This window comes from Engraulis encrasicolus, chromosome 24 (assembly GCF_034702125.1).
Source record: "Engraulis encrasicolus isolate BLACKSEA-1 chromosome 24, IST_EnEncr_1.0, whole genome shotgun sequence".
Classification (NCBI taxonomy): Eukaryota; Metazoa; Chordata; class Actinopteri; order Clupeiformes; family Engraulidae; genus Engraulis; species Engraulis encrasicolus.
In genome coordinates, this window is record NC_085880.1 from 4,670,116 (window position 1) to 4,693,731 (window position 23,616).

General features: G+C 43.3%; 1 protein-coding gene across 1 annotated transcript in view; it reads left to right on the forward strand.

Moving 5' to 3' along the window:
- LOC134441312 (uncharacterized) overlaps positions 1–23,616 on the forward strand; it is a 139,271-nt gene that overhangs the window by 94,049 nt on the left and 21,606 nt on the right. The window contains exon 5 of the mRNA XM_063191582.1: positions 21,577–21,678. Coding sequence (XP_063047652.1) covers positions 21,577–21,678 — 102 coding nt within the window. The remainder of the gene's footprint in view (positions 1–21,576; positions 21,679–23,616) is intronic.

The following is a 23,616-nucleotide window of genomic DNA, read 5'->3' on the forward strand; positions in this document are numbered from 1 at the left end:
TCCTTGATATACATACACACACCCCCGCCTCGGAGTTTACCGGAGTTTGTGTTCCTGTCCAAGCGCAGATTGTATTATACTCTACTGTACTGTACTGTACTGTACTTTACTATACGGCACCATACTGTATGCTACTGTACTTTACTGTACTGGACTGTACTGTACAGCAGTGTTTCCCAACCACTGTGCCGCGGCACACTAGTGTGCCGTGAGAGATCGTCAGGTGTGCCGTGGAAAATTCTTGTTTAAAAAAAAAAAAACCCAATTCATTATTATCAGCAAATAATGCCTATATGTCATTATCCAGTAGTGTCTGCTGTTGACTGGCGTCCTAATCATGTAATAATTCCTTATCACTAGGTGGCAGCAGGTAGCGAATTGCATTGTAGTAGCTGTCAAAAGAAAGCAATAAATGCCGCGAGCTCGAATCAATACAAAGAGTTACATTTCATTTGGATTTAGGACTACCGGTACTTGTACGTGGGATGCAACGGCACAGATTCCATTGTGCTTGGTATGTAAACGAAACACCCTTCACAAAACAAGAGTGCATACGATTTTGTTGGCCTGCGTAAGCAGACAGAGAACCAAGCAACATTTATGAGGGAAAAGTTAAACGACAGAGCCCTTAAAGCTAGATAGCTGAACTGTAGAATGAGATGCTTACACCTGAAGCGGTTAAAGAAATAGCCAAAGTCCCTCTCTCAAATAACACAATTTTCAGACATTGATGACATATTTTCTGACATCGAAACGAAAGTGTGGTTTTGGAAAAGATCTGTATCCGTGAGAAATTTGTGTTGCAACTTGACGAGGCTGCGCAACTGGACATGCGCAACTCCTGGTCAATGTGACGCAATCAGAGGAAACTTTATTTTGCAAGGCATTGAACATTGAGATTGATATTTATACATGCATATTCATATTGTAACAGTGAAATCTTTCCTAAATATCATTGCTACTGTCAGAATAAGCATTATTTTCTGTATTCCTGCTAATAGAATGCTTTTGGACAGAATAACAATTTGTAAATAGTAGGCCTAGGCCTACTTTGAAGTTTATAGCTTCCTTAAGAAGTGGACACGTTAAGTGCACTTTTTATTTGAAAGAGGAAATACAAAAGCTGATTTTAAAAAATACATTTTGTGTTTAGTTGATTGCTATTCAAGACACTTTTATAAGAATGATATTGTTAATAGGGGGCTACTATAATTTGTTTTCATTATTTCATCATTTTTGGTTGGTGGTGTGCCGCGAGATTTTTTGAAGGGAAAAAGTGTGCCCTGGCTCAAAAAAGGTTGGGAAACACTGCTGTACAGTACTACTACACAGAACTGAAACATTTAGAGCATTCTGAGGTCATGTACAATATGATGCAAAAAGATGTAGTGGGAATGAGTTATGTTACTGTTACCACTCAACATCTTGAAGGTTAAAAAAGTCATATGGCATTTTGTGTATATATATATATATATATATAGTATATACCATATGAGAATTGTTTTTTAACATAGATATTTCTCTTAAAGGTGGCAAAGACCTACGGTAGGTAACATGTTGTCCATCAGCTGTCATTTTTGAAGTAGCAATTGAAATACTCAATGATTACTGAGTTTATTGTAATGCAACTTGTGACACAAGTACTAGGTGAGGACTTGTTTGCAAATTCAGGAGGAAAAAAAACAATTCTCACACCTCTGCCTACTTACTCAACACCTACTTAGAAATCATTCCCATTTGATTTGAACTGAAGATATAGCCTACATATACTGTATATTGAGTGATCTGTAATACCATTCTTAAAGACTGAAATGCAGTCACTATAGACATAATGCTACTTGTGAAAATTTAGAATTAGGTGATCTTATGGGTTCTTCATACACATGGAGAGGTATTGTCCTTTACCCTTTCTCATACACATAAAAAAATATCTGTTATGGAAATTAGAGGATGGAGAACCTGCTACCTTGGACATCATCTTGCAATGACCCAATTCAGATGCAGCTGAGCGAGCATTAGCAGCAGTCTATTCTCACCATAGTTTTAGTGTGGGAAATGCTCATTTTAATTCAGACCAATAATCTTCTCAACATTTTCACGATGTTACATTTGCTGTCAAACATGTAAGCACAGACTCACCCATACTTTCACACTATGAACATTTTTGTAGTTGCAGCAATCTGGTCAAGCAGGCTACCCCTGCCCTTGCTTCATCTCTGCTGAGTTCGGGACTATATTAACATCGTCAGCAAAGTAAAATGCCATGTAATAACAAGGTAATGCATGACATATTGTATATGACATGGTAGAATGTTTTTCTTTTTCCGAGGGCTCCGAGGCTAGAATTACAGCATATACCCTAAAGAAACACCATGCAAAGTTTGGTGCTTTTGTCACTACCGTAACGGTATCTGTATTATATCTGTATTGCGGCCATCTTGAAAAATGGCCGCCATCTTGTTTTTCCACCTGGATAGCGACCTTTTCTGGGAAAGTAGCTCCTGAAGCACCTGTGAACCAGATTTGGTGCTTGTATCACCAAGTGAAAGATTCTTATGGAATATTGACTTAACATCCTTCACTATGAGGCATTCGTGGAGGAATTTCAAACAGCATTTAAGACGGCAACTGCGCGTTCGCATCCTCCTTCTGCAGCACGTGCCATGGGTAACATGGCCGATGCTGAACTGTTTGGGCTAGACAAGATGCCTTCTGTGGACCCCTCTGTCGCCTCTCTGGTGGTCTCCCCAGATGAAGCGGTACGGCCTCAGGTGCGCTGCCCAAGTAAGGCCTGCAGGCGTACAGATGACGATCTGGTTAGGGCCTACAACTACGCCGCACGCATCGGTCGGATCGATAATACTATCTCCCACTTACTGCTTGTGACCCAGTCCCTGCTTCCGGCAGAGGCAGAACCGGCCTTGCATGAAAATGTCGAAGCCATTCTGCATGGCGTTGGTTTCATGACCCAGGAGTCCCGGATGAATGCAGAGGCACTCTACGAGAGCTCCCCTTCATACCTGGCCAACTTTTCGGGCCAGCTTCAAAGGATGCCTTGGACCGCCGCGCTCTAGCGTCTGAGTCACGCAGACAGCAAGTAAGCATGCCCCAGACCGTTCGTTTCCGGAAACCACAGAATCCCGCGCCACGCCGTGACACTCCTTCACCTCAAAGCGCTGCTCCCCCCCGGCGCAGAGAGAATAGGCATGCCCCCAGGGGCCTGGCGCCATTTCGCCGCCAGCCTTACCAGTTCCCTCGCCCTACCCCCGCTAACGCAGGGGCAAGGCCCAACCGGACGCCCCGCTGAGGAGCCCGGGCCGATGGTTGGACTGTACTCGGGGACTCAGCTGGCCGCATGGGCCATAATCGTTCACGACCCATGGGTTCTAAAAATGGTATCAGAGGGTTACAGACTACAGTTCAAGCGCCGGCCCCCTTCAAGGCCCACAATTGTAAAAAGTTTACATCAAGCAGTGTTTCTCATACATTAAGGAAACTATGGCGCACCGCCATAGTTTAAATTTGGCCGCCATAGTTTCGAAAATGTAAAATATATATATATATATATATATATATATATATATATATATATATATATATATTTTTTTTTTTTTTTTAAACGATTTCCGTTTTCTATTAAACGATTTGAAAAACGATTTCCTTCGCATTTTCCTCCTGGAGTAAATACATCCTATAGAGAAAACCATGAGTGTTTGAAAGACAGAGAGATCAAGTCGATCAGCTAGTCAAGTTGTTGTGGTTAACTCGGGTTTGGGAGCAATAAAAAACCTTGAGAGAAGGGACAGTTGGGATGAGTTTACTGACACTCCCCAGGCTTTGTTTTACAGTTGTATGATAATGAGTTAGGCAACAGGCCTTCATTGACACAGCAGAGGAGACATCGGGCTGCATATAGAAATTAATGTGTAACGAATGTGTATAGACATAAATGTGTAATATGTTGTTCAGCCCTTTTACCCTTTTATGGGAGGAATTTTGAAAAACTGGCCCTGTGACCAGCACCCCTCATGTAGAATGTGTACGCCTATGTGTGTTGGGGAAAAGGTATAGCCTACTGTCTTAGACCATTTTTGTCTGTGCGTTAACAATTTCACAGTGCTCCTAAATTCTTATCTGTGCTCCTATTTCTTTTTTTACGCCGCGTGAACCCCCCCCATTGCCCCATGTGAACCCCCCCCAAACAGCAAAATCCCGCTGCCCCCATAGTTTCCAAAAATTCTGTGGGAAACACTGTCAAGTTATGGTTCTTCAAGCGGAGATAACAGCTCTCCTCAAGAAAGGAGCCATAGAAGGAGTAGGGTGTTCTCCTACGTTCGACGGCTTCTGTTCCGTTTACTTCGTGGTTCCAAAAAAAGATTGGGGGTTCCGCCAACTACTGGACCTGCGGGGCCTAAAAAAATACCTAAAAGATCTTCCATTCAAAATGCTGCGCACGGTAGACGTTCTGAAGATAATTTATCCAGCAGAGTCGTTCACAACTCTGGACCTGAAAGATGCTTATTTTCATATCCCAATAGCGCCAGGACACCGGTGCTTCCTCTGTTTTGCCTTCCTGGACCGACTCTATCAGTCCACCCATTCGGCCTTTCACTATCACCAAGAGTGTTCTCCAGATGGATACAGGCAGTACTGTCACCTCTCATGGAGTCTGGTATGAAGATTCTACCATACCTAGATGACTGGCTGGTATGCTCCCCAACAAGGGAGCGAAGCCAGACAGACATTGCAACTCTTCAGAGCCACATTGCGAAACTTGGACTGACAGCGAACCTAGAAAAGAGCTAGATAATCCCAAGCCAGTCAGCTCAATTCATTGGCATGATCCTCAACTCACAGTCAATGACTGCCACTCTGACCATGCGCCGTGTGACGGACATCACATCCCTGGTGTCACGGGTACACTTGGGGCGAAGCGTACGTTTCCGACTCCTGCTGCGCCTACAGGGTGTGCTCACAGCGGCAGCCCAGATTCTCCCCTTGGGCCTGCTGGAGCTACGGCCTCTGCAGACGTGGATTACTGGCCTCAGCCTCGATGTGGTCCCACAAGAATGTCCTGGTCCTCATTACCGAGCAGTGCATGTCTGCTCTCAGCCGATGGCAGCCCTTCTTAACATCAGGTGTGCCTGCAGCACCCACACGCAGGGGGGTTGTGACAACAGATGCCTCACTTACGGGGTGGGGCACTGTGTGGAAAGGGAAAGAACAGGGAAAAGGCAGAACATATCAACCTCCTCGAACTCAGAGCAGTACATCTGGCTCTGAAGCACTTCATGCCATACCTACAGGAGCTCCATGTGCTCATCCGGTCGGACAACATGACAACAGTGTACAACATCAACCACCAAGGGGGAACATGGTCTCCCCCTGCTTACCGTCTGACCCGATATTTACTGAAATGGGCCTTTCCCCAATTAGCATCACTCAGGGCAGTCCACTTACCCGGGAAACTAAACACTGTGGCGGATTCACTGTCAAGGCAGAAAGCTCGACCCAGGAGAGTGGCGCTTGAATCCACGGGTAACAGATCTGGGATCGCTTGGGCACAGTAGTGGTGGACTTGTTTGCCAGCAAGGAGTCCATACACTGCCGAATGTGGTTCTCGCTCACCCAGGAGAGCGAAGCTGGACCTGGATGCCTTAGCTCACGATTGGCCAGACGAACTGCTCTATACCTTTCCTCCAATTCCACTTCTGCTGGAAGTGGTACTCCAGATCAGGCAGGGCAGACATTGTGTTCTGCTAGTGGCACCACGATGGCCAGCGAGACCATGGTTTACACTCCTCTACTCTCTGCTCATGGGGACCCCATGGCAATTATCATGCAGGGTGGATCTACTGTCGCAGTTGGAGGGCAGAGTTTGACACCCCTGCCTAGAACGTCTCCAACTATGGGTGTGGCCGTTGGGTCCGACGACCTACTACTGAACTGTGACCCAGCAGTAATGAATACACTGGAGAATGCAAAGGCTCCCTCAACCAGGTTATTATACGCGAACCGATGGAAGCTCTTCACAAAATGGTGCGACGCCCTAGGGCTCTCCCCCACATCTTGAACGGTACTTATGGTGTTAAAATTCCTACAGACACTCCTGGAAGATGGTAAAACCCCATCGACTTTTAAAGTGTATTTAGCAGCAATCTCTGCCAAGCACATTCATGTGGAAGGTTCGACTATCGGGTCCCATAGTCTAGTCCGAAACTTTCTCTGAGGTGCCAGGCGTCTTCACCCCTACAGGGCCCCTCGTAGCCAGCAGTGGGACCTACATCGGGTTCTAGACTATCTATGTCAGGCCCCCTTCGAGCCCCTAGCCGAAGCTGAGATTAAATGGGTCTCCTTGAAGACTGTTTTTCTATTAGCTATTGTCTCTGCAAAACGAGTGAGCGAGTTGCATAAACTTTCAGTAAGCCCAGAGTGTCTGAGATGGAAGCCAGAATTCTCTGGGGTAACACTGGCCAAATCCAGCCTTTATGCCAAAAGTCCTGTCCCCAGCATTTGTCAAGCAGGCCATTGAGCTGGCCTCGAATGAAGAACGTACAGGCCTATGCCCAGTAAGAGCCTTGAGGCACTAACTTATGTGTCTAGGACTGAGGCGATGAGACAGTCAGACCAATTGTTCTTGTAGTGGGGTAGTATTAGGCTCAGTCATTTCAAATTGGTGTTAAAGTTTGGTTTTCACTTCCATGTTGAAGTTTAGGGATGTATAGAACAATTTGAGTTCGAGTGTCAAACACACAGATAACAAAATGGCCTGTGGGGGGCGCTCTAAAATATATAAACTGCTATAACTTTTGATACGTTAAACCAAATATAACATATGAGGTATGTATGGATTCAGCATGAGGAGGAGAAACCGGTGAGCTACGTATTTGGTTGCCAGATTAATAAACACACTTTTAGCCAATGGACAGCTAAATCCAGGTTTTTTTAAGACAAAGGGTGGAAATGCCCTCAAAGTTGCAATGAAACATAATTTATTGTTACAAGTTATTGTAAATAAAGCCTGGGTTATCACTTAACTTGATTTGTTCAGAATATCCCTGAATCACACAGATACTCAGGATACCTATACACAAATATGGCTGCATAAAGCCTATGTGATATTTAGCACCCAACTTGCAACTTTGAGTTTATGAATTTAAGATTACGAGTACCAGCTTTTTTTCAATCAAGCCATCATTTTATTCACAACTTTAAAAACGTTATATCTGGAAGAAAGTAAATCAAGAATAATAATAATAATAATAATAATAATAATAATAATAATAATAATAATAATAATGATAAATACTATGGGGAACATAATTTTTTCCTGCATTCAAAAAACAAACAGAAGACTAACATTTATTCCAATACTCCACTCTACAATAACTATGACAGAGAACAGATTCAAAAACAGTCAGTGGTCAGTCTTAGAAATTGCATATGCACTTGCACAGAGGTGTGCACTTTAACTCTGCCTTCATGCACTTGCACCAAGATCTGGCAGGTCTATTTCTACAAGTACTAGTACAGCTGCACTTCACCTCTAGTTGGAATACATCTTTGGCAACTGCATTTTTGGTAGTGTAGTCCAAATCTGGGAACTGTTCATTTGTTACCAGATTGGCAGGCATTTCTGGCAAATGTAGATAATAAGAACGGTTTTCATTCCTGTCAACTGCGCTGGTAACAAATGGACAGTTCCCAGATGACAGAGATGTCTTCATAACAGCAGATGATCAAGTCAAGTCAAGTCAAGTAGGTTTTATTGTCAATTTCTTTACATGCACTGGTCATACAAAGAATTTGAAATTACATTTCTTGCTTTCCCATGCAGACATAGACTAATCTAGGTAAGGATATAGACAGTATAGGCATAGACAGTACTTATACATGGACTAAGACAGTATGGACATAGACAGTGCTCATACAGACATTTAAAGTGCAAGACTGGACAACAGAATACTTGTAGAGAACATACATTAAGAGGAGGTAATTGTTGTGCTTTTCCTGAAAGTCCTTTATAGCATTCTGACATAGTAATAGTAGCATTTTGAAGAAAAATAAATATTAAAATAGGTCTATCAAGTACACCAGCAGCAGTGTGTGTGTGTTAGTGATGCGCGGGCTGACCCGAAATCAGCGGGCGCTTGCAGTTAACTGGGGTCGACCGCAGGCACGGGTTATGAAATATTATTTTTAAAGAAATTCGGGTCGGGTGCGGTCGGTCAGGACCTTTGAAATGATGCCGAATTTTAAAGTAGGCTATAGCCAATAGGCTATAGTTTACTTTAGCAGACAGGGACATTTTTTGCGAAATAGATCAAAGTTTATATGGCTGAATAACTACGATGGTGCCACGCGCTCTGCAGGAGACTTAATGGCTCTTGCGTCGCCGAATATCTTCTTCGCGCAACTGGTGCAGCAGGTGCAACCATTGAGTGCATTTTGAAGAACACAGAGGGTGCTCTCTAAACAGTGCAGTGATGGATATAGCCTACATATTTTCTTATACAATTGTAATGGTTTCGCACTCATGTGTTGCTTACAGAGTTTGTTTTCATTTCCTGTGTCGTACCACGACTACGAGGCAATCCACTTGACGGCTGGCTCCGTCTGCTCACCAACATACAGATTAATTTCCTCCACAGGTAGGGATTCGAGTGGCTATGCCTACATTGTCGAAATAGAATAGGCTACTATAGCCTACAGCCTACAATGCCCAAATTATTAGCCTATTCCCTTTGAATGCAGTGCACATTTGAGTAATTTAGCCTACAGTGGAAGAACAATGCCCTCGCCACTTAAAAGAAATTAATAGGCTAATAAATATCCTAAATAATAAAATAGCATTGTATGAAGAGCAAACTTGGTAGTCTGGGTAACAGACAAACATATTATGGTCGAAATGCTCATATTAGAAAATAATTTGTGAGAAAATGTTATCTAGCCTATTCAACATAGACTAGGCTACTTTTTGTTGGACAGGGCATGTCGCGTTATTGCATCATGAGTGCAACTGTCAATCAGTTGAGAAGGGCTCTGCAGCCTACGTGATCATGTATGGATCTTTACATTGCAGTCATCTAAGATTACGAAAGTTCACGCTTTGTGTGGGCTAAATGATCATTTGCGCTAGAAAGACAAGCGTTGCCTATAGTGGCACCAGGCGGCGCAGGTTGCGTTTGTGGTTTCTGCACACACATGTGACGCGATTATCTTTCCCAAACTCCCAAATTAACCGCTTGGTCTCTGGTGAAGGAGGGGGTGGCCTTGGCACCCTGTCCCTCAACTTCGGGATAGGAAAAAGCGAAACCAATTTCAGTTCAGGAAAAGGACAGAGCAGAGGAGTAGCCTACCAAACCAAAAGAAGACAGTGTTGTAGGCTACATTGCCACTATGGGTGTTTTCATAGCCTACCTGTTCCCTATCAACCATTTAAGCGAACTTATACCTGCAGCTCAGCATTTTCTGTGATGTGAAGTGTATCCAGACCCCTCGGAAGTGAACCATGCTGAGACCTTTATTGACGTGATTGCGCTTTGCCAATGACGCTGGGGGGTTCATAAAGACGCACGGCTACTATTTTCAAAGGCGGGTCGGGAAGCGGGCCGGGTCAATATTTTTCATGAATATTTCTTGCGGGCAGGGCAAGCGGGCGGACTAGGGAAAAAAGCGGTCGGGTGTGTCTTGTTTTTTCGTCGACCCGCGCATCACTGGTGTGTGTGTGTGTGTGTGTGTGTGTGTGTGTGTGTGTGTGTGTGTGTGTGTGTGTGTGTGTGTGTGTTTAGTGCAGGTAGAAGGTGCGGTGTGCGTCTGTGTGTGTGTCTGTGTGTGTGTGTGTCTCTGTGTGTGTGTGTGTGTGAGTTGTGTGTCAGTGTGTGTATGTTTGGGTTTAGTGCAGAAAGTGCAGTGTGCTTGTGTGTGTGTGTGTGTGTGTGTGTGTGTGTGTGTGTGTGTGCGTGCGCATGTTTTGAGTTAGTGCAGGTTGAAAGTTCAGTCACAAATATAGTAGTGCAGGTGGAATGTTCAGTCGCAGATGTGGTGGTGGGGATGAGGGGGGGGGGGGCGTTGTCAGTGGCCTTGCTGGCTAGAGGCTGACAGTGGAGGGAGAGTGGGTTGAGTGTTCAGTATCTTGATTGCTTGGTGCATTGAGCTACTTGCCTGCCTGGTGGTATGGGAACGGAGGCGCCTGTACCTCTTTCCAGATGGCAGGAGGCTGAACAGTTTGTGTGCAGGGTGGCTTGTGTCTTTGATGATCATCAGTGCTTTCAGGGTGAGGCGTGTGGTGTAAATGTCCTGCATGGAGGGTAGTGGTACTCCAATGATCTTCTTCGCTGTGTTCACAACACGCTGGAGTGTCTTCCTGTTTTTCTCCGTGCAGCTTCCTCCCCACACTGTGATGCAGCTGGACACGACGCTCTCTATGGTTCCTCTGTAGAATGTTGTCATGATGGAGGGTGTAGCACTTGCCTTCTTTAGTTTGCGCAAGAAGTAGAGACGCTGATGGGCCTTCTTCGCCAGTGATGTAGTGTTGGTGGTCCAAGAGAGGTCGTCGCTGATGTGCACTCCAAGGAACTTGGTGCTGCTCACTCTCTCCACAGCATCGCCGTCGATGGTCAGTGGTGGCATTTGTTTTTGGACCCTCTGAAAGTTGACAACAATCTCCTTGGTCTTGTTGACATTCAGCAGGAGGTTGTTGTCTTTGCACCATCTGGCCAGCAGGTCTACTTCTTCTCTGTAGTGAGTCTCATCGCCCTTGGTGATGAGGCCCACCAGTGTTGTATCATCCGCAAACTTCATTAGATGGTTAGTGCTGTGGGTCGTTGTGCAGTCATGTGTCAGCAGCGTGAACAGCAGGGGGCTGAGAACACAACCTTGTGGAGCCCCCGTGCTCAGGGTCAGGGTGCTTGAGGTGTTATTCCCTACCCGTACTGCTTGTGGTCTCTGCATCAGGAAGTCCAGCAGCCTGTTGCAGAGGGAGTTGCTGAAACCTAGTTTGTCCAGTTTTCTGATCAGTTGTTGTGGTATTATGGTATTGAATGCTGAACTGAAGTCAATGAACAGCATTCTCACATATGAGTCTTTATTGTCCAAGTGGGCGAGGGCTGGATGGAGGGCAGAACAAATTGCATCCTCCGTGGATCGCTTGGCTCGGTATGCGAACTGGTAGGGGTCCAGGGTGGGGGGTAGGGTGGCTTTGATGTGTGACAGGACTAGCCATTCGAAGCACTTCATGATTATGGGCGTCAGTGCTACAGGACGGTAGTCATTGAAGCATGATGGTGATGATTTCTTCGGCACGGGTATGATGGTAGCAGCTTTGAAAAGTGATGGGATGACTCCTTGCTCCAGAGAGATATTAAAGATGTCTGTGAAGACATCCTTCAGCTCTTCTGCACAATCCTTCAACACTCGGCCAGGTATGTTGTCTGGGCCAGCTGCTTTCCGTGGGTTGATGGTGGCCAGTGTCTTCTTCACACTGGCAGAGGACAGGTACAGGGGTTGATCATGGGGGGGAGGGGGAGTTTTCTGTGGATGAGTGTCATTTTGTGCTTCAAAACGGGCAAAGAAACTGTTCAGGTCGTTTAGCAGAGAGGTGTTGTTGTCACAGCTTCGTGGTGCAGGCTTGTAGTCCGTGATGGCCTGTATGCCCTGCCACAGGCTCTGTGCATCTCTGCTGTCTTTGAAGTGTGTTGTTATTTTGTCCGAGTATTAGATTGTCTACCATGTATGAAATAGTCTACCATGTATGAAATAGTCCTATAGTATTATTTAGTATGCTTGCCAAAGGCCTCTGCTTGCCCCCAGCAAGCATACTAATTGTTCTCCAACAGTTTATTTAGTATGCTTGCGGGAAAGCATACTAATTGTTCATCAACAGTTTATTATTATTCTACAGTATATCACGAAAGTGAATACACCCCTCACAGTTTTTCAGATTTTTGAGTATACCTTTTCATAGGAAAGCATTACAGAAATGTAACTTTGACACAATGATTAGTGACCCTTTAACAACATATTTAACCGCTTAAATGTCTTGTTCACTCAGAAAAAAAACAAAATACAGCCATTAATGTTTGAACATGTACTCACAAAAGTGAGTACACCCCAGATTAAAATCCGGTAGAGAAGGGCCTATGTTGGCTCGAATCGTCTCGAAATGAAACAAAATGAAAAGGTATGACAAGGGAGGTCATCAGTGTGCGTTTCAACCTTTCTTTGCATTGGACTTTTAAATTTTGAGTCTGCATCTGGCTTAAATAGATTGGAGTGAGATTTGAATGCAATCCTATGGAGAATATCATGATCTGCTTCAGTAGTCACAGTGCATGTTGACATGCATGTTTCTTTTAGGTGTATTTCAGATTGCCAATGTTGACAGCATTCATGCATCACCAAACCATGTCAGTCCCACTACCATGCTTGGCTATTGAGAGGATACACCTTTTTTGTAAAACTCACTTGTTTACCACCACACATGCTTGACACCATCTAAAGCAAATTTATTTATCTTGGTCTCAAGAGAGATGAACAGACCAAGGATATGGATCACTGGAATCATGTCGAGTGATCTGAAGAGACCAAGATAAACAAATTTGCTCAAAATTGGCCCAGAAAAGTGATCTTAGCTTTGACATGAAGAGGAGGGTTGTCCATTTGTGTGTCATCTGACAACTTGCAAAACTTTTGGAGATATGACAGCGTAAAAATAAGGTTGCACATATTACTCAGCTATTGACTGCCAAACTGTCACCTTTAGAATCTTCATTCATACACACACACACATGCAGCCTTGTAGAACTTTAGACCTCTGCTGTCACCTGGGCAACTGTGGCCTAATAATGCTGCTGTGGCCACTCTATACAGTAAGTGGCAGTGGCCTACTGGGTGGGGTGTTGGTCTGTCAGAGCACGGGCGTAATTTATGGTAGGGACGGTAGTCCCTACCCACCCATTGCTGAAAGGCACCTGAAGCATCTCCATACGTGCACACACACACACACACACACACACACACACACACACACACACACACACACACCTCTCTCTCGCACAGACAGACAAATACACACACAGACACTCACACACTCAGACCTCTATCTCTTTCCCTCGTGTTTCTGTGTGTGTATACAACAGCTCTGTGTGTGTGTGTGCATAAGCCGCAGGCATACTAATGACATTGTCTCTCCGGAAATGCAGTCTTCTTCTTATTATTATTATTAGTATGCTTGCCATGCGGTATTCCCCCGTTTCTCCTTTATTAGTATGCTTGCCAGCGTCGTTTCCGACTTATTATTAGTATGCTTTCCATGCGGCAAGCATACTATTGTTATTCCCCCGTTTCTCCTTTCTTATTAGTATGCTTGCCATGCATGGCAAGCATACTATTGTTATTCCCCCGTTTCTTTTTCAAGCATACTATTGTTATTCCCCCGTTTCTTATTCCCCCGTTTCCGACGTAATATTTTTATTCTTCCGGCTACGAACGGTTCGTTTTGAAGAACCGCTCAAGATAGAAAATCCGTTCAAAGACCGAAACGTTCGTCTTGGTCAGACGACCAGGTTTTGTATTTTTCACAGGGATACCTCGAACTCTCTAGCGCCACCACCAGGAAAACGGTAACTTTTGAACCCTAGGTTCAAAAACTTGGTATCCCTGGAATCCTTGGACTAAGACGAATCCATCGCACTCCATGACATCATTTTCCGCCTGGATAGTTTTACCGCCATTTTGAATTTTGTAAAAATCAATAAAAATGGTGCCCCACCCACAATTTTTGGCGGATCGTCCTTTCTACCATGTATGAAATAGTCTACCATGTATGAAATAGTCCTATAGTATTATTTAGTATGCTTGCCAAAGGCCTCTGCTTGCCCCCAGCAAGCATACTAATTGTTCTCCAACAGTTTATTTAGTATGCTTGCGGGAAAGCATACTAATTGTTCATCAACAGTTTATTATTATTCTACAGTATATCACGAAAGTGAATACACCCCTCACAGTTTTTCAGATTTTTGAGTATACCTTTTCATAGGAAAGCATTACAGAAATGTAACTTTGACACAATGATTAGTGACCCTTTAACAACATATTTAACCGCTTAAATGTCTTGTTCACTCAGAAAAAAAACAAAATACAGCCATTAATGTTTGAACATGTACTCACAAAAGTGAGTACACCCCAGATTAAAATCCGGTAGAGAAGGGGCTATGTTGGCTCGAATCGTCTCAAAATGAAACAAAATGAAAAGGTATGACAAGGGAGGTCATCAGTGTGCGTTTCAACCTTTCTTTGCATTGAACTTTTAAATTTTGAGTCTGCATCTGGCTTAAATAGATTGGAGTGAGATTTGAATGCAATCCTATGGAGAATATCATGATCTGCTTCAGTAGTCACAGTGCATGTTGACATGCATGTTTCTTTTAGGTGTATTTCAGATTGCCAATGTTGACAGCATTCATGCATCACCAAACCATGTCAGTCCCACTACCATGCTTGGCTATTGAGAGGATACACCTTTTTTGTAAAACTCACTTGTTTACCACCACACATGCTTGACACCATCTAAAGCAAATTTATTTATCTTGGTCTCAAGAGAGATGAACAGACCAAGGATATGGATCACTGGAATCATGTCGAGTGATCTGAAGAGACCAAGATAAACAAATTTGCTCAAAATTGGCCCAGAAAAGTGATCTTAGCTTTGACATGAAGAGGAGGGTTGTCCATTTGTGTGTCATCTGACAACTTGCAAAACTTTTGGAGATATGACAGCGTAAAAATAAGGTTGCACATATTACTCAGCTATTGACTGCCAAACTGTCACCTTTAGAATCTTCATTCATAAACACACACACATGCAGCCTTGTAGAACTTTAGACCTCTGCTGTCACCTGGGCAACTGTGGCCTAATAATGCTGCTGTGGCCACTCTATACAGTAAGTGGCAGTGGCCTACTGGGTGGGGTGTTGGTCTGTCAGAGCACGGGCGTAATTTATGGTAGGGACGGTAGTCCCTACCCACCCATTGCTGAAAGGCACCTGAAGCATCTCCATACGTGCACACACACACACACACACACACACACACACACACACACACACACACACCTCTCTCTCGCACAGACCGACAAACACACACTCACACACTCAGACCTCTATCTCTTTCCCTCGTGTTTCTGTGTGTGTATACAACAGCTCTGTGTGTGTGTGTGCATAAGCCGCAGGCATACTAATGACATTGTCTCTCCGGAAATGCAGTCTTCTTCTTATTATTATTATTAGTATGCTTGCCATGCGGTATTCCCCCGTTTCTCCTTTATTAGTATGCTTGCCAGCGTCGTTTCCGACTTATTATTAGTATGCTTGCCATGCGGCAAGCATACTATTGTTATTCCCCCGTTTATTCTTTCTTATTAGTATGCTTGCCATGCGGCAAGCATACTATTGTTATTCCCCCGTTTCTTTTTCAAGCATACTATTGTTATTCCCCCGTTTCTTATTCCCCCGTTTCCGACGTAATATTTTTATTCTTCCGGCTACGAACGGTTCGTTTTGAAGAACCGCTCAAGATAGAAAATCCGTTCAAAGACCGAAACGTTCGTCTTGGTCAGACGACCAGGTTTTGTATTTTTCACAGGGATACCTCGAACTCTCTAGCGCCACCACCAGGAAAACGGTAACTTTTGAACCCTAGGTTCAAAAACTTGGTATCCCTGGAATCCTTGGACTAAGACGAATCCATCGCACTCCATGACGTCATTTTCCGCCTGGATAGTTTTCCCGCCATTTTGAATTTTGTAAAAATCAATAAAAATGGTGCCCCACCCACAATTTTTGGCGGATCGTCCTTTCTACCATGTATGAAATAGTCTACCATGTATAAAATAGTCCTATAGTATTATTTAGTATGCTTTCCAAAGGCCTCTGCTTGCCCCAGCAAGCATACTAATTGTTCTCCAACAGTTTATTTAGTATGCTTGCGGGAAAGCATACTAATTGTTCATCAACAGTTTATTATTATTCTACAGTATATCACGAAAGTGAATACACCCCTCACAGTTTTTCAGATTTTTGAGTATACCTTTTCATAGGAAAGCATTACAGAAATGTAACTTTGACACAATGATTAGTGACCCTTTAACAACATATTTAACCGCTTAAATGTCTTGTTCACTCAGAAAAAAAACAAAATACAGCCATTAATGTTTGAACATGTACTCACAAAAGTGAGTACACCCCAGATTAAAATCCGGTAGAGAAGGGCCTATGTTGGCTCGAATCGTCTCGAAATGAAACAAAATGAAAAGGTATGACAAGGGAGGTCATCAGTGTGCGTTTCAACCTTTCTTTGCATTGAACTTTTAAATTTTGAGTCTGCATCTGGCTTAAATAGATTGGAGTGAGATTTGAATGCAATCCTATGGAGAATATCATGATCTGCTTCAGTAGTCACAGTGCATGTTGACATGCATGTTTCTTTTAGGTGTATTTCAGATTGCCAATGTTGACAGCATTCATGCATCACCAAACCATGTCAGTCCCACTACCATGCTTGGCTATTGAGAGGATACACCTTTTTTGTAAAACTCACTTGTTTACCACCACACATGCTTGACACCATCTAAAGCAAATTTATTTATCTTGGTCTCAAGAGAGATGAACAGACCAAGGATATGGATCACTGGAATCATGTCGAGTGATCTGAAGAGACCAAGATAAACAAATTTGCTCAAAATTGGCCCAGAAAAGTGATCTTAGCTTTGACATGAAGAGGAGGGTTGTCCATTTTGTGTGTCATCTGACAACTTGCAAAACTTTTGGAGATATGACAGCGTAAAAATAAGGTTGCACATATTACTCAGCTATTGACTGCCAAACTGTCACCTTTAGAATCTTCATTCATACACACACACACATGCAGCCTTGTAGAACTTTAGACCTCTGCTGTCACCTGGGCAACTGTGGCCTAATATGCTGCTGTGGCCACTCTATACAGTAAGTGGCAGTGGCCTACTGGGTAGGGTGTTGGTCTGTCAGAGCACGGGCGTAATTTATGGTAGGGACGGTAGTCCCTACCCACCCATTGCTGAAAGGCACCTCAAGCATCTCCATACATGCAGCACACGCACACGCACACGCACACACACACACACACACACCTCTCTCTCGCACAGACAGACAAACACACACACAGACACACACACACTCAGACCTCTATCTCTTTCTCTCGTGTTTCTGTGTGTGTATACAACAGCTCTGTGTGTGTGTGTGTGCATAAGCCGCAAGCATACTAATAGCATTGTCTCTCCGGAAATGCAGTCTTCTTCTTATTATTATTATTAGTATGCTTGCCATGCGGTATTCCCCCGTTTCTCCTTTATTAGTATGCTTGCCAGCGTCGTTTCCGACTTATTATTAGTATGCTTTCCATGCGGCAAGCATACTATTGTTATTCCCCCGTTTCTCCTTTCTTATTAGTATGCTTGCCATGCATGGCAAGCATACTATTGTTATTCCCCCGTTTCTTTTTCAAGCATACTATTGTTATTCCCCCGTTTCTTATTCCCCCGTTTCCGACGTAATATTTTTATTCTTCCGGCTACGAACGGTTCGTTTTGAAGAACCGCTCAAGATAGAAAATCCGTTCAAAGACCGAAACGTTCGTCTTGGTCAGACGACCAGGTTTTGTATTTTTCACAGGGATACCTCGAACTCTCTAGCGCCACCACCAGGAAAACGGTAACTTTTGAACCCTAGGTTCAAAAACTTGGTATCCCTGGAATCCTTGGACTAAGACGAATCCATCGCACTCCATGACATCATTTTCCGCCTGGATAGTTTTCCCGCCATTTTGAATTTTGTAAAAATCAATAAAAATGGTGCCCCACCCACAATTTTTGGCGGATCGTCCCGAAATTCTACACAAAGCATGTTCCCAATGAGATACATCTACTCTAAAAGTTGCGGAGCGATTGATTGAACCGCCTTCGAACAGGAACCAATCGAATTTGCCGGCGACAAACAGGAAGTGAGCTCATATCTCGGCAACGCCTACTCGTATCACAACAAAAATTAAAACACATTATCCTCACTATAGCCAGGGACTACCTACCAATTTTCGTGAAAATTGGAACATGGGGGGCGCCACAATTAGTGAAAATGTGTTTTAGCTCATATTGAAGTCGCCAAACAGGAAGTTAGCTCATATCTCGGTAACGACATGTCAGATCACAACTTAATTTGATACACATGATTGACATCACCCCTAGAGGTCAAATGACAAACTGGAGGATAATTGTCCACTGGGGGGCGCCACAATTGACGGAACTGTGTTTTGGGCATATTGAAGAGGCCAAACAGGAAGTTAGCTTATATTTCGGCAACGCCCATACGTATTACAACCACAATGGTATTCACATTATCCTTGGACCAAGCCGAATCCAACTCCCCCTTTGAAAAAATTATGGACCTTGGAAAGTTTTCCCGCAATTTTGAATTTTGTAAAAATCAATAAAAATGACGCCCCTCCCACATTTTTTGTGAGAGTGTCCTGAAAATTTTATCAGATCATGTTCAGACTGAGATACAGCTACCGGACTGATTTCTTGAACCGTCTTTGAACAGGAGACAATCAAACTTGGCGGAGAAGACGCCAAACAGGAAGTGAGCTCATATCTCGGCGATGCCTACTCGTATCACAACAAAAATGTGTACACATTATCTTCACCAGTGTTGGGAAAGTTCATTTTGTACGTGAACTAGTTCAAGTTCAAGTTCACAGCTCTCAGAATTAAGTAGTTCGTTCATAGTTCATATTTTTTTTGAAAATGAACTAGTTCATTCATAGTTCACAAAATAAATGAACTAGTTCATTTCAGTTCATCCAATCCCCCCCCTCCCCTCAAAAAAAAAAAAAAAAAAATCATTGAAAAAGCCCATATAAATGCTTCACAGATAGCCATTATTTAATGGGTTAATTAATATTAACAATGACGTTGCTGGATATAACGGTATTTTAGTTGTGCATTAGAGCAGCGGTTTATTATTAGTAGTAGGCCTAATAAAGAGTAACTGTGTTTTCTGCAGTGTTGGGAAAGTAAATTTTCTACTAGTTCATTGTTCAGTTCACAGCTCACCCCCCATGATGAAAAAAAGTGTAGGCCTAAAGCCTAAATTAGTTTTAACAATGAGATTGTTAGATATTAGTCTACTGTAGGCCTATTTTAGTTTTGCATTAAGAGTGGTTTATCAGTAGGCCTAGTAGTCCTTTAGAGTGTTTGTTGTTTAGACACTGTGTGCTGAGCGATGTCACTTCTTTTCTGTTACTGTATGGACTGGACTTAAATCGGGTGCGTGGACTAACGTTTTCCCGCACTGTTGTTCTCTGTCTCATGCGCAAAATTTGCCATCCTGCAACATGCCAGCAGGCAGCTTTCTCTTGTTGTTGGTGCTGCGCGCGGCACATTTTTACTTAAATAGTGAAGCGAGAGCACTTCACACTTATTCCGAACGCCCAGAAGACGGTCGCTAGAGGCGTTAATCTAACAAGTCACCGGAAATCAGAAAACTCGCACACTGCTGGCTGGTTGCTGGCCGCTCTGACTTAAAGTAGAGCGATGCCTGCTGTTTGCTTGGTCCCGCTTCTTTGCACGAGAGTAAAGACAGTCGGAGAGAATGGTGTCTGACGCTGTCAGAGAGAATGGATAAGAAATAATATTAGACTCTCTGACATTGTGTTCAGTAGCGGTTTCTGCAGGAATATTAATGACATCTGGTAACTACGGAATGAACGGAATGAAGAACTAATGAACGTTCACGTTCACGCTCCAGATGAACGTGTTCATAGTTCGTTCATCATCTAGAAAATACTGTCCGTTCAGTTCACGTTCGCTCAAAATGTGAACTCGTTCATGAACTTTCGTTCATTGAACGCGTTCGGGTACATCACTGATCTTCACTATAGCCAAAGGCTACATACCGATTTTTGTGAAAATTGGCCCCTGGGGGGCGCCACAATTAGCGAAATTGTGTTAGGTCAATATCAGCCCCATTTACACTATGGGCCAATGGCCTCAATGTATTGGCCCAGGAACTTAAGCCAAGTAATTTAAAGCTATTTGGTGCTCTTACCTTAGCCCAAAGGGTGTACAACAAAGATATGCAAGTGTACAATATGGTGTCCAGGGGGTGGTACACCAAAAAAAATAGGGTTTTTGACTTTTTGACTCTCATGGGGTGTTTGTGTGTGTGTGTGTGTGTGTGTGTGTGTGTGTGTGTGTGTGTGCTGAACATGGATGAAGAGCAATGCATGAAGGGCAACCTCCACGAAGGGCAACCTCCACGAAGGGCAACATACATGAAGGGCAACGCATGCATGAGGGGCAGCGAATGCATGGAGGGCAAGCATACTCCAGCATTTTCTGTGAGGAAATGCAATCTAGTTATTAGTATGCTTGCCATGCGGCAAGCATACTATTGTTATTCCCCCGTTTCCGGCTTTTTTTTTTTTTAATTTTCATCTATTTCTACGATCCATTCGTTTTGAAGAACCGCTCAAGATAGAAAATCCGTTCAAAGACCGAAACGTTCGGCTCGGTGATCCGCTTTGGATTTGTATTTTTCACAGGGCTACCTCAAACTCTGTTGTTCACCCTGAAGAAGGCTTGCGCCGAAACGCGTGGGTCTCTGCTCCCATGTTTTAAAACTTTTAGCCATGTTTCAATAAAGGCTTTTTAATATTTTTCCACAAGAAGAGTGCCTTGGACCCCCTTTTTTGACAAGACTACGGAAGTCTTTTGTCCCCTGGGCCATCCAGCTCTACAACACCACAAAGAAAGATACACAGAAAGAGATAGTCATTGGTGACTGGAATGCATAAACCAACCCCCCACACTTGCACACTCATCTGCACCCCCCACCTCCACCTCTTGGATTCTTTTCTCTGTGAACTGCTGTAAGGCTGATTGCTGTGCTCAAGTGTGTGCTATATTTTAATGTTATGTACTATATGTGTATTAGGTCTTTGTGTTTGTTTTGTATTTGTGTATCTATTAGTGTTGCACCGATACGATACCGGTATCGGCCGGGGCCCCGATACTGCACTACAATGGTGGTAGCGGTAGCAGTGAGTTCCAACAAACAGGGCACCGATACCATTTACAGATGCTCGTATGACACTTGAAAGCAGCCTTGAACTTACTGTAGTTTGTTTACATCAGAGGTATTTAAAAAGTATAAAAAATTATACCGGATTCACTTCGTACAGTATTAGTCTTTTTCCTGTTTCACAAAGGTAGGCAGAAGCCTGACAAAGCCATGATAGCAATGATGTTACATCCAAGTGCAGCTCTTCATATATATACTGTAAATACATTTCATACAGAGTAGTATCGGTATGGTATTGGTATCGGCCGATACTGCACAGTCGAGTATCAGGTATCAGTATCAGGGCCAAAAAATGGTATTGGAGCAACACTAGTATTTATGTAAGCTGACAGCCACCTTCATTTCCCTCAAGATTGATAAATGTACTCTACTCTACTCTACTCTAATTGATCACTCTTCATTACAGGGATCAAATGCTTCGTTCAGAAGAATGAGGTATGCGACACCCCTGAAAGCTGTCGATGGAATCATACTGCATTTCCAACAGGTTTTCATGAATGCAAATATGGTAAGATGGAAACACTGTCACAGTCACACATATGACTCAAAGAGTTTCCTGGCTAGGTTAAAGTGGACATCCGGGATTTTGGACACCGGACCTCATTTCCGAGTCAGCCAGGGTGTAAACAATGTGTCCAGAATGTTTTTTTCACATTCCATGCAGTCCTTGTGAATTCGCATGTCCATGTTGCTAAGCTAGCAAAAGTGAACGGCTATTGGTAGCCTGCCCCCAAAAATAGTCTTATCCAGTTGCAACAACATCCAAAACAACCCCGTCATTATGCCAGACTGCAAGTGTAAATATTTGTCTTGATAGAATGAAGTTTGAAATTAAACCAACCTTGCAATCATGTTTGATCACCATCAGCAATTTGTGTTCCCTGATTTGAAAGCTTGACAGCCGCAGAGTGATATTCCTAGTACAAATCCTAGCTTCAAAAACATCTCTACAGACATGTCTACAGAGCATTAGATGTTGGCGAACTGAACAGTGCACCCATCTCTTCTAAATCCCTTTCATCCTCCCATTCCATCTCGTCTCAAAAAACATTCCATGTAATAACGAGAACGGGCACTCGGTAGAGCGCAAACTTTCGCCTACGCCACTTATTTTTTTCTGGCCATCTTCAGAGTGTGGGGCATAACATTCTTCAAAGTTTGGTGTTAGTTTCATTTAAATCGGACCGGAATATCGTAATATTACATTTTTGGCCCATTCTTGAGCTCTTATTCAATTCAGCATGCACACATTGTTCTGGCATATAGTGCTTGGCAAAGAAAAACGTTTTTGACCTTTTCGTGACCTTGACCTTTGACCCAATCACTCCCAAAAAGTAATCGATTGTTCCTTGGGTCATGACCAGTCATCCCACCAAATTTCATAAAAATCGGCTCAATTTACGTTTTTGACCTTTTCGTGACCTTGACCTTTGACCTTTGACCCAATCACTCCCAAAAAGTAATGGATTGTTCCTTGGGTCATGACCAATCATCCCACTAAATTTCATAAAAATCGGCTCAGTTCTGTCTGAGTTATACGAAGTACAAACAAACATTCACAAATAAATAAATACACAGCGGTCAAAACATAACCTTCGCCGAGACAAAGCAATTTGTGTTCCCTGATTTAAAAGCTTGACAGCAGCGGAGTGATATTCCTAGTACAAATCCTAGCTGCGAAAACATCTCTACAGACATGTCTACAGAGCATTAGATGTTGGCGAACTGAACAGTGCACCCATCTCTTCTAAATCCCTTTCATCCTCCCATTCCATCTCGTCTCAAAAAACATTCCATGTAATAGCTAGAACGGGCACTCGGTAGAGCGCAAACCTTCGCCTACGCCACTTATTTTTTTCTGGCCATCTTCAGAGTGTGGGGCATAACATTCTCCAAAGTTTGGTGTTAGTTTCATTTAAATCGGACCGGAATATCGTAATATTACATTTTTGGCCCATTCTTGACCTCTTATTCAATTCAGCATGCACACGTTGTTCTGGCATATAGTGCTTTGCAAAGAAAAACGTTTTTGACCTTTTCGTGACCTTGACCTTGACCTTTGACCCAATCACTCCCAAAAAGTAATCGATTGTTCCTTGGGTCATGACCAATCATCCCACTTAATTTCATAAAAATCGGCTCAATTTACGTTTTTGACCTTTTCGTGACCTTGACCTTGACCTTTGACCCAATCACTCCCAAAAAGTAATCGATTGTTCCTTGGGTCATGACCAGTCATCCCACTAAATTTCATAAAAATCGACTCAATTTACGTTTTTGACCTTTTCGTGACCTTGACCTTTGACCCAATCACTCCCAAAAAGTAATCGATTGTTCCTTTGGGTCATGACCAATCATCCCACTAAATTTCATAAAAATCGGCTCAATTTACGTTTTTGACCTTTTCGTGACCTTGACCTTGACCTTTGACCCAATCACTCCCAAA